General features: G+C 48.5%; 1 protein-coding gene across 1 annotated transcript in view; it reads left to right on the top strand.

Moving 5' to 3' along the window:
* The window catches only part of LOC120817523 (transcription factor COE1), a gene marked incomplete in the record, with an annotated part of 47,991 nt that overhangs the window by 24,949 nt on the left and 4,076 nt on the right, over positions 1–18,966 (top strand). Inside the window, 7 exon segments of the mRNA XM_078102332.1 lie at positions 1,995–2,125; positions 3,737–3,863; positions 10,931–11,019; positions 14,404–14,469; positions 15,023–15,185; positions 16,363–16,536; positions 18,415–18,612. Of these exon segments, the coding sequence (XP_077958458.1) occupies positions 1,995–2,125; positions 3,737–3,863; positions 10,931–11,019; positions 14,404–14,469; positions 15,023–15,185; positions 16,363–16,536; positions 18,415–18,612 (948 nt within the window).

The raw sequence follows: 18,966 nt of genomic DNA, 5'->3' as shown, positions 1-18,966 counted from the left end.
GCTCCCCCAGGTCTCTGCCTCTGGGCCTTCTACTCTGCCTCGCATAAGCACTATGTGTCTTATGAGGTCTGTTCTGCTTAAAGCCAACACTGGCTTTATTTCCTCGGAGACCTGCTTTATCCTCCAACCCTCCATCACTCCCCATCCCTCAGGTTTACTCCATGCGCACAAAAAAGCCCACGCGCGCACACACACACACGCACACCATATGCACAGCCAAAGCCAAACCTTTAATACTTCATAATGACATGTGCACATGATTTAGGAGGCCGCACTGATTCCAAGTCCCTAATCCAGTTATTTTCTCATTTTGATTTCCCAGACATTGAATAAGAGAAACATATTCTTTTTTTTTTTGGAGGAAGGCAACCGCAGGGATGATAATGACAAAAAAAAACGAAGAAGGGATTTACATGATGGCCCACAGTAAATTGCATTACGATTGAATGTGATGGTTAAATCTTTCTAGTGACCGTTCTCTCGAGGTAAGATGGACCACTTATTGAAGACGAGACAGAACGGAGGGCACCCGCAGTACGCTAACAGATGTTGCATATGTCAGAGATTTGTTTGGAATCTCCTCTTGACTTTCTACTCTGACGCTGGTGAGAAGGAGGACCAACAGGAGTAAGAGAGCTAGACAGAGGGCATGTAGGTTCAATGACAGTAGGGGCAAAAAGTCTGTAATATTATGAAGAGGAGATTAAATGAAAGGAGGCACAGCAGCGTTTTTTTTTTTTTTTTGTCTAGTGTGTGCGGGTTGTGTGCAGGATACACAACTTTTGGGGCCCATTTCAGGCGGTAATAGATGAGCAGTGCACGCTGTTGAACAGATGGCACCGAGGAACACCCCAAAGTATAATCCTATCACATGGATTCACGTTCCACCATCTGGTTAATCCACACACACAAACACACATGCACATGGAGCGCACATAATATCAGCGGCTGTGAAAAGGAGGCCTCTTAGGCCATGATTACGGCCACAGATTGCCGCTTGGTGAACGTTGATCTCTGCAGGCGTATCGGGGGGCTAAATATCATTCCAGCTTGTTGGGAGGATCAACAGAACAGGGAGTCAGGCGAAGAGCAAAGGCTAGGCTGCAGGGAAAAAAAAGTCAGCCTAGTCTAAAGTGGATTATGCCGCTTTACAGAATTACAGCATGTCTGACAAGCTGCATATCTGTTAAGGAGAGGGGATTTAGCTTGTATAAACATGAATTTTCCCAATGCTGTTCTTTTCTTCAATCACATCCTGTAATCTCCACGTCAATAATGCCAACTGAAAAGGTCAAAAAGCACATTGAATACCAGTTATTGAAAATGGGTTTTATTGTTCTTATTTCATGTACTTTGTCCAATAAGGCACAAAGAATATGTTTTTAAGGGAAAACATTGAAAGTATAAAAAAACGCATTGCAAATATCCACGCCGGAGCGAAAATGACCAGTGACCACCATGTTGTCTGGTGCTCAGTGGCCGCCCACTGCAGATACAGTAGCGACCGCATATATATATATATATATATATATATATATATAATATATATATATATATATATATATATATATATATATGGGCAGGAGCTAAGTGTTTTGTTAATGAAGGCGGCGCATTCAGAGGACAGAGCTACTGTTGGCTCTTCTCTGCTCCCCGGTCGCGTGGCCTTTGATCAGACACTCAGCACACCTGACATTTACACGCCTGCACGCTTTGCCACGTGTCATAAAACAAGCGCACCGCCGCTGCCCTCACACACAGGGCAGGGGTGATGTTTAATAACGGGGTGCGTATAATCACTCTGATTAGTATTCCTTGCTCGCCCCCGACCCCTTGGAGAGAGGAGAGAGGCGATATTTGTACGTGTCTGTGTGTGTGAGGGAAAGAGATGGGAAGACGGAGAGGGAACTATACATTATGCCAATAGCAAAGACCTTTATGGGCTGTCGCTGGGTTGGTTAGCATCTAATCTATTCTGTCCGTGACTCTTGCAGCAACCCCCAGCATCAAAGCCATCAGCCCCAGTGAAGGTTGGACCACAGGGGGCGCTACTGTCATCATCATCGGCGACAACTTCTTTGATGGACTGCAGGTCATCTTTGGAACCATGCTGGTCTGGAGTGAGGTAAGTCACCACCTGGTCATGGGTGAGGGTGTGTGTGGGTGTGTGTGTGTGTGTGTGTGTGTGTGTGTGTGTGTGTGTGTGTGTGTGTGTTTGCACGTGCACATATGCATATGAGTGCCTCCTGACCACTCATTCTTAAAAAGAGGCCATTCTACTGTAAGCTCTCTCCAAACCTTTTTGGCCTGAGGCCCATTTAAAACAATGCAATGTCTGTTGAAACCCTTATTCGCAGGAGATTTTAACAGTTTAAAAATGTTCTTAGAGTTTCATTAGAAGACATTTTTTCAAGAGTCAAGGAAAGGACACAGTATTTAAAATAGAAAATAACATTGCCAAAAAGTCAGAAGATATAGTACTATTGCACTGTATCATTAAGTCAATTAATAGTTGAGCAACAGAATATTTCATGTAATTTCAAGCAAAATGTCATTTAGACATTTGCTGTTTGAGCATCAGAAATGTGGAAGAGATTTTCCTTTTTTCTGTGTTTTGCGTAAACTGGGTCCATTTCAGTTCAGGCAATTATAAAAAATGCTAGATAGAAAATTAATGACGACAATTATCATTAATTGCAGCCCTACTGCAAAACCATATCAAAAGTATATCAGCCTGCTGTCTCTTTTCCATCTCTCGTCGCCAATTTTATTTTTGTCATATCTCTTTTCGGCTTCACTTCCTGTCTACAGTTATGTTACTCTCAGCCTTCTTGGAGTATGTGCTCACAGTACAGTACAAATCTCTTTGTAAGGAGCGTCTGCCACATGACTAAAATGTAAATGTAGTGTATGTGTGAAATTGAAGGTCATTGAGCGGTGCAGCAAAACAGCTTTGTCTTTAGTAAAGGAATAATTCTATAAAAAGCTCCTATATTATCGAGCTGAGAGGTGAGTGGGGCCAGACAATGGTGGAATGAAAGCGTAGCTAAGTGAGCAATGAAAGGGACAGTTCAAACAACACTCACGCTCACGCGTGCACATACACGATAGCTGCTGGCAGAGGCATTGATAGCTTTTGAGCACCGCTAGCTTTGAGTGCTAGTTGACTGTAGCGTGCCGAAAAACGAGCACTCAGTGAGGTCTCATTTGTGTTTTGTCTTGTTACCGATTCTCTTCAAAGGGCCCTCAGCATGCACACACACACACACACACACACACATAAGTTGTGAGCGGGCTCATCAACCACACTAAGTGCGCCTGTTCAAGACATAGTGTTGCTTTAATGTGGCTACCGGCAGCTAGACAGCCTCGGCTGACAGACTCAGAGACGGGGCAGCAGAGACAAGTATATTATATGTTTGCTTATACTGGGTAATAGATGTATGCAGAGGAAGGTGTGTTTTATTCATAAACTGCTTTTGAACGCCTCTTACAGAGTCCATGTCAGCACTGATAACCATCCTAAGCGTCACAGTGACATTGCCTCGGGCTACCGGGCCACCTGAGGGCTTTAGCGCTAACACATCATTTTCAGGCCGATTATACAAAGAAAGAAAGTCAAAAGCTGCAAAAGGAGAAGGGTCTGAGGCGAGCCGAGGACGGTCCCCTGGGCACATGTTTAGATATGAAGTTTCATTGCATTAATCTTCCGTCCTCCTCTGCCCCCCCTTCACAGCTGATCACCCCCCACGCCATCCGTGTGCAAACTCCACCCAGACATATCCCCGGGGTGGTGGAGGTCACGCTGTCCTACAAATCCAAACAGTTCTGCAAAGGCACACCTGGGCGCTTCATCTACACAGGTACTGTACACAGTAACACTCACTAATGACACTGATGTCATGTGCGACTTTTCTCATCCAATTTTCCCCTAAGTCCTTATTTATATAAAAAACTATAATCACGCATAAAAAAAAAATGGTGTTAGGTACCTATTTTGGACAGTTTATTTGCAATACATGCTCAAAGTAACCTGGTGCAGTCTATTAAAGATTCATTCATCCTTTTCTTGACACTCCGTTTCTGGGGCAAAATGTGCACGCTAAACAATTTCAAATTGAGTAACACGAGTCAATGATTCAGCCAAAAGCCTTCCGTTCTGGCGAGGAAAAGTGTTTTCCCTCTTTTATGAAGCAGGTGAAGGTCAGGAGGCAGTTTAACCTTTTTGATTACAGGGATTATTGAGATTTAACCCTGTCGGCGGCGTGACTCACAAAGGAAGAAGTCCGCGAGGAGAATGGGGGGCGGGGGGGTTGACAGTGAGTGCATGGGCATGAATAGCTGGAGTGTTACATTGGAGCGAAATCGTTGCCGAGTTACAGCCTTGCAGGGAAAAGAGCGACATAGAGAGTGAATGTGAAGCGGTGATTAACCAATGCGAGGCCACAGGTCCCCGGGGAGGTTGTGAATCACATAAATCTGCCTGTAATCGCAAACACTGATAGACTTAGGCCGTAAGCCCCGGCTGTGAATTGCCTAAATTTGACAAAATCACAATTGAAAGAGCGCGTCACGTCGCTGCCATGCCTGTTCTGCATCTTGTGCTTGTCCTTATTACTGGATAGAATCCATGTCCATGCGTCATTATAACGATCCTGTTTGTATATTCATGGGAAAGACTGCCATAGGCCGCCCGTGTTTGTATGTACATTTGTGTGAATGGACTCCAAGCGTGCAGGCACGCACACACACACACACACACACACACACACATTAACAACTAACTGCATTACTAAGACGGAGGGCAGATGGGTGAGCAGCCATTGCCATGCTAAAGCTGTCCAACAGCTCGCACCCCGCCAAACTCATAGAGCTTTGTGTGTCTATAGGTGTGTGTAGGTGCACACGTGTGTGTGTGTGTCTGTGTGTGTGCGTGCAGCCATTTAATGTGCCAAACATGTGGGAAACGTACGCATAAACGCCCCATCTCTACCCATTTTCACATTCACTTATTCAAAACTTGCATCTTTGGATGAATTCATCCCCTCGCTCCCTCTCTCTCTCTCTCTCTCTCTCTCTCCTCTCTCTCTCTCTCTCCTCTCTCTCTCGCTCCTCGCTCTCTCTCCGCCTCTTGGCGTCCATGGAGGCGCATACAAGAATCTCAACAGGTGAGGGGTAGCGAAGGGTCATCCAGTGGGAGTTGAACGCACACACTGTGCTGCTGCTTGCCAAGCACTGGCACCTTCACAGTGACACAGTCAACCGTGTCGAGGCACAGATCCCAGTTCCACTCTCCACACGCTTCACTCCGGCCACAGCTCTGCACCCTCAGCGGGTATTTGTACCTCCGCCTCGGCTCCTCGATCTGCCCTTTCCTGGCACGTCGCGTTCACCTTCACCAAGAAGCTTCTGTTGTTTGGGATCTTGAATGAGAGGCAGAGAACAACAAAGGGGACGAGCACCGAGTTTGGAACATTAAAAAAAGAAAAAAGGCGGTGGAGGAGAAAGCGAAGGGAGGAGGCGATGGAGGATTACCATGGGCCATGTTGCCCTCCTGGGTCTGTTTGGCACCAGTTTGAGCCCAGTTGCCAGTGGGTACTAATCATGGAGGATTGGCAGCACTGCGTGGCAGCTGGCAGCTAGCGTGCGCGCGCACACTCACACACGCAGCCCCACACTCACAGACATGCATATACTCATATATTACATGTGCACACACACACACACACACACACACACACAGGCGCTCGCTGAATTACATTGGGGACAGCTGGCATTGCTAATCAACTTCAGCTGAGGAGAGGAAAGCGAGCAGCTCACAGACCTAATTAAGTCAACACATACCCAATACTGCTGCTCCCGCTACTTTGCAAACATACACACACATATGCGCACGCACACACACACACACACACACACATATAACCCATCTATAGGTTTACTCTCCCTCCCCCTCCTCTGCCCGGTCATTGATACTCAACAACCAGCCGGCGCTGAATGCGAGGATTTTCCGCCATAGTTCGGGACAGAAGAGACAAGTAGCGGACTTTTGGTGCAGAGCAGATTGGGAGAGAAGCTATTACAGTAATGTGTCCTCTGCCGTCTCTGAGGACTCCTATGCCATTAGACTTGAGAAAGCTCCAATTAGACTCATCAAAGGCAATTAAGCTCTTCACTGATAAGAATAAAAGAATGTCTTTTCTTTTTTTTTTATTTCTCTGCTCTTGCTCTGTCTTTTTATCCCCTTCTGGTCCTCTCTCTGCCCTCTGCCTTACCCACCTCTGGGCCTCAGAGCTCTCTCTAATCCCCCCCCCTCTCCTTTCCTCACTCCCCCTCTCATTATCAGTTCCTTGCCCACCCCCCCTTTCACCCGTCTCCCCTGTACAAATGCGTCTCCATGTTTGGTTGTGTATCATCTTTTACTGGATTGCTGTCTTTGTGACATTAATCAGAGATACCCTCCCTTTTCCTTTCTCCATGCAATATAGAGTGATAATACTCTCTGCCACCAGGTTTTGTGTATGTGTGTGTGTGTGTGACACGGGGATACTGGCCATAGATTGGGGGAGTTGATGAATCACCCTTGTCGTTCAAAAGGCAATACCTCCCTCCTCAGTATGCAGCCTTGTCTGCTTAGTGCTTCCACTACAGCCTCTGCTGATATTAAAAGGCGCTGCCGGCTCACATTAAGGTCGGCGCCGTGCGCAACGACACGCACCCGCACGCCCGCGCGCACAAACAGGGGTGGTTTTTCAGCACTGAGTGCAGATGAGTTGTGTAGGAAATATCACTCAGGGACTGTGAGGAGGAGCATGAAAAGTGAGGTAAAAGACAAAAAAGTCAAGAGCGGAATTTAAAGCCGCCGGGATGCTGCAGAAAACTCTCTCAGACTGCCTTTGTGCTCTAAATTAGTTTTAGGAGCGGTGGAGGGACTGTCAGTTGTCTGTCACACAGCAGACGCTTGAGTGAAACGGAGATGATGCCACTGTAAGTGTTGTAATCATTAACACCCTCTATAAAGTTTAGATTTATTTTACCCTTGATTTAAACTGTTCCACGTGAAGAGATGTGCTTGTCGCACGCTGACAGAAAACCTGACAATCAATGCTTCAGTCAGGTGGTGCCTGATGTTGATGCAATTTGCCAATCCCGAGACAAAGTCTGTGGTTAACGTACAGATGTATTCTACGTTCATATGCACACGTGCATAAACCTACACATTTGCGCTCATGCACGTGTACACACAAGTGCAGCATAGTCATCTGGCAATAAAAATGGGGTGCAGCCACGAGTCAATTACTCGTCTTGCTCCTATTTGTGAATGCCTTTTATTGAGCTTGGGTGGAGGCCTGCTGTTGATTAAAACGGCTGTTCTCCAGCTGGAGACACGGGGCCAGCGGAGATGGCTGCACACATTCACGTTTACTGCACGCCGTCATAATCGTGAGGAAATTCACGCCTCTATTTGAGATTGAGATTAATTTTCTGCACCATGTGGCTCGTCTTCCCTCTTTAGCGCCTTTCATTCTTATTACAGGAGCATCTGGTCCACGATGATGATGTAAATGAATTTCAAACGAAGATTATTTTACACCCCGCCAAAATGAACCGGGGAAATGATTTCTTATGTCTTAATTCAAGCGCACATTTTTCCCTCCAGATTCCCTGCATTCTCCCGTGCTGTCAGGTGTTGTTAACTGTCGACATGCACTTTTTGCAACAGATAATTAGAGCTTAGGTTGTAGTAGCATCCACACCTCCATTGATTTGTGGAATCTCTTAGCGTCCCCCCTCCATCCTCTCCTTCTTCCACAGCCTTAACCTCTCCCTTCCTTCAGCGGCAAAAAGCTCTACTCATCTGTTTTCTGTGTATGAATTTCCAGCCATGCATTAGTCTCCCTGACATGTTCAAGCGATGCTTTATTTAGCTTGTCGGATTCTGCAAATAAACGCAATCTCGTGGTTTATGGAAAAATGGATAAAAATTAGATTGTAAGGTATTGATCTGGATTGTGAGTAGTCGGTGGGGGTGTTGTGGGTATATATAGGTGTGCATGTGTGTGTGGGTGTGATGGGGGTGTGGGGGGAGGGGGGGCAGCTCTCATCTGTGTGAGGTTGGGGTGGCGGGGGGGAGAAATGAAGCCGTAATTCAGGGCTATTGAACCCCCTGCCACTGGCGGCATCGATCGCCAGGCAGCGCTTATGAGATCACACCTGAGCACTGGAGACTGCAGAGGGGAGGGAAAAGGGGTGGAGGGGTCGGGGGGGGGGGGGGACCAGGGCGGGGGGGGGGTGAGGGAGGGAATGGGAGGTGGGAGACGGAGGAGCGGATAGTGAGAAGGGGAGAGAGAAACAGAGGGTTGTGATATGATCAGCTCCTTACCCCCCGTCTGAGGGCCTGTTAAGGTGTTAACATCAAGCCTCAGAGCCAATTACCTAACCCTGCAAGTACACTACTGGCTCGCACGCAGTGCTGTGAGGTGGGGGGGTAGGGGGGAAGGGAGGGAGACATGGCGACTAGACACTTACCGTAGTTTCCCCTCCTCCCGTCCCTGTGTTTCCAGCCCTGCTCAGGCTGACCTCTCAATCCCCCCAACTATAACCTCTATACTCCTTGCACACAAGCCCCTTCCTCCTAGTCCCCCCCCCTCAAAGCTCATACGTCCGACACCCCCCCACCCCCCCGCCCCCGCCTCCTCTCGTCCTCCTCCTCCTCCCACCCCCTCACCCCTTCGTACACACTCCCCCTGCGGCTCTGTGGGTTATTATAGTGAAATATGAAGCGGTGTGGATTCTAGGCTTCATGAAATTTCCATGAGCATTGATCTGATCTGATGTGGGTGATTGCTAGGTGAATCCCTTCAGTCCAGGGCTGTTGCTCATCTATTCATTTATTTATGGCAGTTATGTTTTACTGGCTTTGATTTGCTCTTCTGGAGAGCGACAGCTAAGAATTATAAATATACCTGTATAGGAGAGTGCGCTGTGAGTGTACCGGCACGACACTCCTCTTTCCAGGCAGGAGAGGTTATTTTTCTTCCTGTGCTAATTCCTGTTGGGAAACGTGAGATATTGAGCAGAGATGTAAGAGCATAAAGCACCGAGATAATCCCCAAAGAGACAAAGAGTCACACGGCAGGTTGTTAGTGGTGCGCATTGTCCCACAAGCTCTGGTTTATGGTCCTTGAAAATGCGCAGACAATATCACTTCCTCTGTCAATTACTAAAAATGTCTCTTTATTTGTAATAGGGGGTATCCGTGTGCGTCTTGTCTTTTTTTTTTGTTTTAATGCTATTGTTCACTCGTGGCTCATTTGGCACATTGTGGAGAACTGATAAAAAATTAATCATAAAAACAAAAGCCTTTGAGACGAAAGAGAGGATGTTGTCGGGAACAATCCCCTCCTCAAACTGCGGGCCTAATCCAGGGCAAATCCTCCTTAAGGCTTTAGCCAGATCAGAGAATAGGGAAGTAATGTCAAATATTTGTCCTCAGAAATAATTCATACTTTATTTGTTGCATGTGATCATCTCATTGTTTTGGCTTATTTTATCAGCGGAGCAGCTGGCCTGTAATGCGTGTCGTTCTTCAGAAGTTGAGCCTCTGCCTCTGGCGTCTCTGCTTCTCCCCTCTGTTCTGCCTTTTGCTTCTAGTCACCTTTCCTTTCTCTCACTCTTATGGATTACTGGGACGGTCCACCGGGAGAGAGCTGTCCAAATGTGCCCGCGTTGCCAAAACAGAGCAACACCGATCCTCCTCTCCTTTTGCTCCCTTTTATTCCCCGCGTTTCGACGCGAGCGGCTCGGGGGGGGGGGCGCTGAAGTCACTATCGGTCCAGCAGGACAGCTTGTACCCATAGCCTCAAGGGGCCCTTTTTTTTTATTCTTTTCTGGGGGCCGCCTAGTCAGCCGGGCTGCTCAGATGTGAGGCGAGCAGGGCATGAGCCCTCGGGAAACGTCCAAGCTGCGACCCACGGGGGAAACAGATGGACGCCACAGACACGCACAGGACATCTACACGCACAATGGCTCCCTCTCCGTTTTCTCACACGTAGAAGCACAGACACACATGTTGAAGCCACAAACTCTGTAGAGACGCGAGATCGTAGCCTGGAAAGGGAAGGCAATGCTTCTATCTACGCATGGGCGTTGACTCCCCAGGCAACTTACAATTAGAAGGGAGGGGGAGGGGGGGGGGGGGGGGGGGGGGGGGCAGAAGAGAGAGAGAGAGAGAGTACATTAGGAATGAATAATGTGGAGAGAGCACTTATCCAACAATCCTCCTCTGAAGTGTTTGTACTATAAGCCTCAGATCTTCACTGTATTTATTCTAATGTTTAAATATTCATGGTAAATCTTCTCATATTCAATTACCGTAGCACGACCACAGCATGCCGAGAGAGGGCTTTCTCCCTGCTGCCTGGATGATCTGACTCTGTCTGTGTGTGTGTGTGTGTGTGTGTGTGTCCGCCACTGTTTTTATGTGCGTGTGTGTCCGCGCGTGTGTGTTTAGCTTATTCCCCGGAGCGATCAAGCCTTTGTTATATTGGAACCAGTTTCTGTAATTGCTTATATTAGTCGCTGATCAACGCAAGACCACGGGACACACAGACACACACACCCATGCACACAAACACACACACACACACACTGATTCCTGACAGTCTTTTTATTAACCGCCAAAGCAGGCGACAAAGAAAGAATTCATTACATCACAGGCAAACAAAGACACACACCAGACTTAATAGAGAACACCCACATTTTTTGCGGCATTCAGTTCACTTTGTTGAAAGACTCGCGTGAAACCGTGTTTAATCCACCACAGACGCCTTCCTCCTGCTGTATCTCTCGGTTGCTGTTGAAACATTAGGGTTTTTTTCATCATTAAGCATCAAGCTTTTTTTTCTCCCCCTTTTCTGTTTGTGTGTAGCGCTGAACGAGCCAACCATAGACTACGGCTTCCAGAGGTTACAGAAGGTCATCCCGAGGCACCCCGGGGACCAAGAGAGATTACCCAAGGTACCGCACCTCCTCTCCTCCCGTGTGTCTGTGCTCATGCTGGTTGCCGCATGCAATTGTTTTCAAGGAATTTGTCTTGGTAACACAGATACGTATTGACGGCGACTAGAGTTACATAGCACCAGTGGACAGACATGGCACAAGGGCATCATGACCTCACACACACAGAGCAGTGAGCGGGTGCTTCGTAGACAGAAAGCCACACGGCGCTGCGTGACGCAGCGTACGCACGTTGACATCTTATCGTACGTCCGTGTTCATTTCTGCTCAAACAAACACTTTTATTTGCGCAGCGAAACGCACAAGCAACTCCATTCATCCTTCCACTGAGTATAAGGTCATTTAGACTGGCAAAGTGGGAGAGGAAAGGGATGGATGGGGGGGGGGGTTAGGGAGGAAAGGAGGTTGAGGGGAGAGAGAGAGAGAGAGAGAGAGGAAGAAAGAGGCAGAAGCAGGTTAGGTGATCCATCATAGCTGTCCAGTCTTACCTCCTGCTGGGTCAGTGGATCGAAGTCAACCCCGGGTGGACTTTATTACTTCCAGCACACACATTCACAAACCAGCATTCACACACACACGCTCCAAAATGCACACACACACACACACACACACACACACCGCTTTGTGGCTGCACACACACACACACACACACACACACACACACACACACACACACACACACACACACACACACACTGGGTGGAGGAAGTCACCATGAGGCAGAGATGGAGAGCTCAGGTAGATGCAGAAGGCTGATAGAGAAATCACTTGTCCTGGCTGTGTGTCATGTCTGGTAGATACAAGACTTGTCCCAGCGAGTTCTGGTGTTTAGCCTATCAACCCCCTGTTTCCCTCTAAATATCTTCGTATCCATCCATCCCCTCTCTTCTCCCCCCTGTTCCTCCATCGCTCCGCAGTGTCTCTTTCTCTTTCCAAATGAACAGCGGTAGCTGGCTAGCCCGGTTGTTCATTTCAGCTCTATTGATTGGTGCCTTTATTGAGGCAATAACAGTTTGTGGACCGCACTTCTCTCAACTGTTGGCCTCAATCATCAGATAGGGGGGAGCGGGGTTGGTTGGGGGGGGAGGAAAGGGGGCACCCACTGGCAGCCCCCTTGTGCTACCAATGTCCATTCATGGTCACCTTGGCCTCTTTGTGGCTGTTCTTCAGTCAATTTTTAATCGAGATGAAATTAATTTGGGAACATAATGTATTCTGTTGTAGAGGCACTTTTTTTTTGAGTGGAGAATAAGCGGCATTTCTGTTCTATCTCTGTATGTTGTGGTAATGACCCCCCCCCCCCCCCCCCCCCCCCATACTGTGCCGTGCTGTAAATAGTCAGGCAGTCAGAGCGAGTAGGCGGCTCAGGCGCAGCCAGACTGCGGGGTGTTTAGCTTGGGCTGAGGTGGAGCTGGGGGTCTGGGGCCGGCTAATGAGTGACCGCTCCTGCCAGACGAGGGCCAGGCTCTGCTCTGGATCAGGTTCCCCTTCCTGTTGACGTCTCTGTGGGCCCGACTTTACGGGAAGAGACCCTGCGCCCAGGAAATGGTCTCCCCTTACAGCATCAGAGCTGGGGAGGCAGCGCGGCGCTAACCACATTTATCTGTTTATCAGAACGACTCTGGAGCGCTGCCTAATCGCGTTTAGCTACTGGACAGATCCCTTCGCTAACGAGAGACTGATAGGTACAGACAGGGCACAGGACCACAAGAGAGTGATTAATAGAGGGGGGGGGGACGAAGAGGGACGAGGGATAAAAGCCGTTTGGAGACGCAGGTGAAGAGGGAGTGCAGGAGGATGCTGGAGACAGAGACGCGCAGAGAGACAGGAGGTCGAGAGAAGAGAAAAAACGTTCCTAGATGGAGGGACTGAGGTTTCACGTGTCCTTCCCGAACATCGTTACACTCTCGATGCTCGTGTCCTAATGCCCCACACTTCCCTCATTTCCCCTCCTCCCCCTCCCCTCGAACCCTCCCTCCCTCCCTCCCTCCCTCCCGTCATCCATCCATCCTTCATCCTACCTATCTGGCAATCCCTGGGAGGCACACGGGGCGTCGAGGAAAAGCAGAGAGAAGCAAGCGAGGAGCGGCGCATACATACTAAAGAACCACTTACCTTCCTAGGGCCTCTACATCTCTCAATCAAACAGAGCAGGCCTCCTCTCTGGTCACCCCTCTTTACTCCCCCCCCCCCCCCTCCCCGCCTCCCTCTCTGCCTCCCCCAGATAGTGCTAGTAATGGGAGGTTAACACAGAGGCAGCGCTCCCATTATTGAGTGAATTTAGCACCTCGGACAGCGCTCTACAATCTTTATTGCTTTGCTGACCCTCTCGTCATGTCCTGGGCGTGCTCGACAGCCTCCACATGTGCGTGGCTGAGTGTGCGGATACGCCCGTGTGTTTGTGTGTGTGTGTGTGTGTGTGTGTGTGTGTGTGTGTGTGATATGAGGTCTGATTGAAAGGCGGTGTGTCACGGAACAGAGAGCACACATGCTCCGGGGCTTGTTCACAGCGAGGGATACACTCAGGAGGGTATAGCGCACAGCGTGTGTGTGTGCGCGCGCGAGTGGAAGTGAGGGAGGGAAAGAAACGAGGGGAAGGTTGAAGGGGAGGGGGCTGCAATTTTCTGGTTGTCGCGCCTCCGGCATATATCCTGGCCCCGGCACATTAACTTTTAAAAAGGGTTTCATAGGGCTGTAGGTGTCTACATCACACACACACACACACACACACACACACAGGCGTATAACGACTGCCTGGAGTCACACACTCACACAGAGGGGAGAGGATAGAGACGGGGCGAGGAGAGAAAGGTGGCTAAGCGGTATAAAATGAGCGTGGAGGAACAGCAAACCCAACGGAAGGATAAATGTTTGATGTGGGAAAAGACCACTCAGTGGTTTCCACCTGCGACGGTGATGTTGGACGTTTATCACACAAAGTGGATACGGGGCTGTTCACCTGGGTCATTACCTGGGTTAATTCAGGGCATGAGACGAGGGCGCGCCCCGCTGACGAGGGGACCTGTACGGCCGTCAGCCCGATGATACCTCGTGTTAAACGAGATTGATGTGCGATCGCGTGGGGTAGATTCATGATCCGCCGGTGACAGCAGGGAGGAGAAGACGCCGTAGAAGACAGCTGACTGATAGAGGGATACAGGCTCATGTTTTATTCACAGATAACAGTATCTTACATCTGCTCTCCCAAACTGCCCGGCTAGTAACAAAGTGGCAGGACAGGCCCATTTCTCTTCCTCCGACTGCCTCCTTCCTGTTCTGCATTCACAGCATAACCTCAGACGTGAAATGTAATAAAAGTGACTGAACTCTTTGAGCCCTTACACCCGTGATCAATCCCCTTCCTTTTTCCGCGCTTCATTGTAGGAGGTGATCTTAAAGAGAGCCGCAGACCTGGTGGAGGCTTTGTACGGGATGCCTCACAATAACCAGGTAAACACTCACACCAGCAACACAAACATCAATATCTCCTCCTCAAATGATGTTTCTGGTTCACACCACTCGCAGCATCAAAGGCGGGGGTCTCCGCTCGGCCCGCCGCCCCCCTGCTGTGTTCACGCCCCATCAGGGAGCCATGAGCACACACACACACACACACACACATAGGTAGAAGTAAGTGCTTCTATCAGCTCATGTGTTGAGGAAGAAAGGAGGAGATGTTCAATGGCAACTGAATATAGAGTGAGGAGAAGGGAAAGAAGTGGGATAATGAATGGCAGGACGAACCAGGCTGAAGACGATGAGTCTGTTAGGGAGGCGTTTCATCCATTGGCTGGAATCAGTCCCACCACTCCCAGTGACCACTGATTTAAAAATAAAACACAGCCTACTATGTATACATGTGCAGTATTTCAAATGGAGAGCATTCTTGTGAGACCATAAGGTCTGCGTCGCAGTTGTATTTTCTCTTCTTCTCTCTGCTGCCTCTGTTGCTGACCACATCTTTGCGTCTCTTTTTTTTTGTTTTCCTCTCCCTCATTGTCAGGAGATGATTCTGAAACGAGCAGCAGATATCGCAGAGGCCCTCTATACGACAGTGCCGCGAGGGCACAACCAGCTAGCCGGCCTCGGCAGCGGCTCCGTCCATGCTGGCATGATGGCCGTAAACTCCTTCACTGGGTCAGAGGTGGCGCAAACGGCCAATCAAGGTGAGCCAAGTCCCCAGGAATCCATTAAAGTCCATTTCCATGGGAAATGTAGTGGCACTTTATTTATTCAGTAGTTCTTTTGTTATTGAAAGAGTAGTAAAGATGAGTAGTGTGATGGGGAGATTTTATTTTTCATGTGGGAAATTCAGAGTTGATTTACAAGTGGGAAACAAATGGGGAAGATGCTGAAGAAAGAGGACAGGACGAGGAGGAGGAGGACGGAAGGAGGAGGCAGCTGCAAGAAACAGGGAAGACGCGAATAGAACGAAGGTGAGCGAGTGAAGAATAGAGAGAGAAAGAGAGCCGTGGATGGAGTACGATGGAGAAATATGAGTGGGTCCTAGGGGTGTGTATATTAGACTGGGGTCGGCCCTGTCTGACAGAGAGAGATGTGGGCGCAGTCAGTGGTGATTCATCACATGTATCAGGGGAAGGAGAGAAGAGTGGATGACCCGCCTCTGGATGTGTCTCAATACTTTCAATGAGCTTCCTCTGTCCTTCATCTTCATCTGGTAACATGCCCAGATGTAAGGAAAACAACAGATATCAGCTGTGAGACCTCTGGCCTGCAGTTTCCAACTCCTAACAGATGAGTAGTGGGAATTGGTGGTACCTAATGATGAAGAAGGAGGCAGAGAAGTGCAGCCCTTGTTGCACTAGAGAGCAGAAACTCCTGATGTTCAATTCCAGCTGTTCTTTTTTTTTTTCTCCAGTCAGCGCATTGCAACTGATGTGTATATTTATAGTCCCCTTTCCATCTTGTCCCCTTTCTGTTGGCTGCCCCTATAAAGCATGGAGGAAAGAAAGGTCCTGTCAGGAACATTGGCTTCATTCTTTATAAATTACATGAGAGCAGCGGAGGCCTTTTAGTGTTAATTGCCTTATCAATTGATCTAATTTTGGATAGGAGCCAGTGAGGTGAAAGGCCTCTTGTTTTAGTTGTTGGATTGCAGCGAGTCCCCCCCCCCCCATATCTCCATATCTCCCATATCTACCTCCGCTCCGTTCATCAAATGCCGTCTCTTGAGTTTTTCAAACATTTCTTTTGGCTATATCGCCGTGTCCATTAGCCACGTGGGGGAAAGAGTATTTGGCCGCGTTGCACATTCTCGTTTAGTTTTCGTCTGCCATCTGCCTTCAACACATATTCTCTCTCCATTTGTTTTGCTGTCTCTAGGTTTCAGTCGGAATACGAGCAGTGTGTCCCCTCATGGTTATGTTCCCAGCTCAACTCCCCAGCAGAGCGGCTACAGCTCCACTAGCATGAACGGCTACGCTAACTCTGGCATGGCGACCTTGGGCACCTCGCCCAACTTCCTCAATGGATCTGCCGGCAACTCGCCCTATGCCAGTGAGTAAATACACCACATCCCGGGGCAGGAAACAAAGAGGGGACGACAAAACCAAGAGGTGGAAAGTGAGAAGATTGAGGCTGAGCCTTTTGAATATAAAATAATACGTGTTTGACAAGAACTGAGGGAGGTGGGTGGAAACAAGGAGTGTCACACAGGGGGAAAATCATGCAGTTTAGCTGGCTCATCCGTTTCTTTAGGAACAGACTCAAACGCAAATCCCCACTTTATTGGCCTGAGGAAGCAGATCACCCAGCAAACCCCCCCCGCTGCCACCCCACCACCCCCACCACCTCTACTCAGACACACACATTCACCCTCTACATTAAAGACCCTTGATTAAATCAATAAACTAATTGCTAGAGAAGCAATTCCATTTCAGCGCTTTGATTCCTGGGTGTTAACAAGTATTTTAACAGGCTCATCGGCCCCACACAGACACTTTCAATCAATGGCCCCTCGGCCTGCCTTTGTAGGTCCAATTTTCATTAATTGATTAGTTAGGCCCCTTCATAAATGGATTATGACTTTATTGCGAGGATTTGTCAGGAAGAGCCATAAAAGCTAAGTGTTGGATAATAACAACAATAAAGGTAGAAGCAGATATCAGAAGGCAGGTGAAATACGACTCGGTTGATTGTAAAATCACTGAGGGGGAAAATGCTCTTAGTGTATTAGCAGAGGAAAGACAAACCCAGAAGGACTGATGGGATCGTGTCAGAGGTAGACTGGATTTGGGTTGTGGAGATAACCTCCTGGTGTTTTCTCTCTGTGGATGAGTCTCCTGTCAAAGTCCAGCCAACGTCTTCTATGTAATCAACCTAAATGTCAGAAATTTCAAAAGTAAATTCAGCTTAAAACTGTTTTCTTTTTAAAATACTGAGCTGTTTCATGTGGTCAATCTTTATGAAATGTAATTTACAGTTCTAGTGATGACGTGATTTTAAAGCCTTACGGTCTGGTCACACCAGAATTTGAAACAGCAAAATGTCGGTGGAGTTTAACTTTTGTTGCACTTGGAAGCCGTCTTCACATTGCTAAACTCTGAGGGGTTAGTGCTAGATTGCCACATAATCCATCAAATGAAAGAAGCTCTCATTTTATTCAGCTCTGCATGGCTAACAACTTCTGGACAATAAAAACACGGTTTAGCGTCTATTGTCTGTCTGTCTGAATACAAACAAAAATATACAGATCATCTTGGTCACTTCTGTGCTGATTTATTGTGCTATCGGTTGGCAAGCCTGTAGCTTCAATGTAATTTCCCCCCCGAAATAATCAATTTTTTAAGCCAGCTACTTCTACACATAAATATGTCGCAGAGGCGCAGATGCCGTGATTATTGTCAAGCAGATGTTATTGGCTCAAATGTTGGATTTTTCCTCTCCTCAGTGGAATCATTTGCATTCTTATCTGTGATGAAGGTGATCTGGCCTTGTTTGCCCCGAAAGCCTATTACGTGAAAAGCACCCCTAGTGAGCGAGGAGATGTCAAACCATTGCCTCCCCTGAGCAACGCGATGAGTCATCAAAACAGAACGATCAGGGGGCGAAAGTGCTTCAGGGCGCTTTCGGTGCAGGTTTCCAACCAAACACATTTTTGTCTTAGCTGTGGAATATATCTTTGCCTGGTGGATGCTTTACAACAAAAAATATCTGAGCCAGTTGATCTGAGTCCAAAATATCATCTCCCCCGCCATCATCCATTGACCAGTCCCTTTCTGTTCGTCCCGCCTGCCTGTCCTTTGCCCTCGGCCCTCTCTCTAACCTCGTCTCTCCCCTCTCCATCGTCATCTTTCCTCCCTATCCCTCTTCCCTGACGTGCTCCCTTTGACCCCCCCGTAACCCCTCCTTTCCTACCCGTCTCTCTTCTCTCAGTCGTCCCCTCAAGCCCCACAATGGCCTCGTCGACCAGCCTTCCCTCCAACTGCAGCAGCTCCTCCGGCATCTTCTCCTTCTCCCCGGCCAACATGGTGTCCGCCGCCGTCAAGCAGAAGAGCGCCTTTGCCCCCGTGGTGCGACCCCAGAACTCCCCTCCGCCCACGTGCACCAGCGCTAACGGGAACAGCCTGCAAGGTGAGCTGGTGAACCGCATAATGAATTCATAGCTACTGTTCGTATGTTTAGACCTCCTCATCGAGCTTTAATCCTGCTCTTCTACACCTCCTTATAATAACGTTTTCTCACTTGTGCTCCCACTTCTTCCTCCGATTTCCCCTCTCTTCCTCCCCCTCACTCCCTGTTTTTTCCTCCCTTACCCTCCTTGAACCCCTCCACCCTCCTTCCTCGGTTTAGATCAGTCTTTTGTGGACTCTAGCAAGTACTCATCGAACAACTCTCTGCAGGGCCTGGCCTTCTCCTGAAGTACGTTCGTTTTCTCCTGCCGCGTTTCTTTCCACGCCGTTCCATCCCGCACCGCTCGTTTGCGCC

Source organism: Gasterosteus aculeatus, chromosome 4, assembly GCF_964276395.1.
Source record: "Gasterosteus aculeatus chromosome 4, fGasAcu3.hap1.1, whole genome shotgun sequence".
Taxonomy (NCBI): Eukaryota; Metazoa; Chordata; class Actinopteri; order Perciformes; family Gasterosteidae; genus Gasterosteus; species Gasterosteus aculeatus.
Note: the sequence above shows the minus strand (reverse complement) of the source record. Positions and strands in the feature narration are given on the sequence as shown.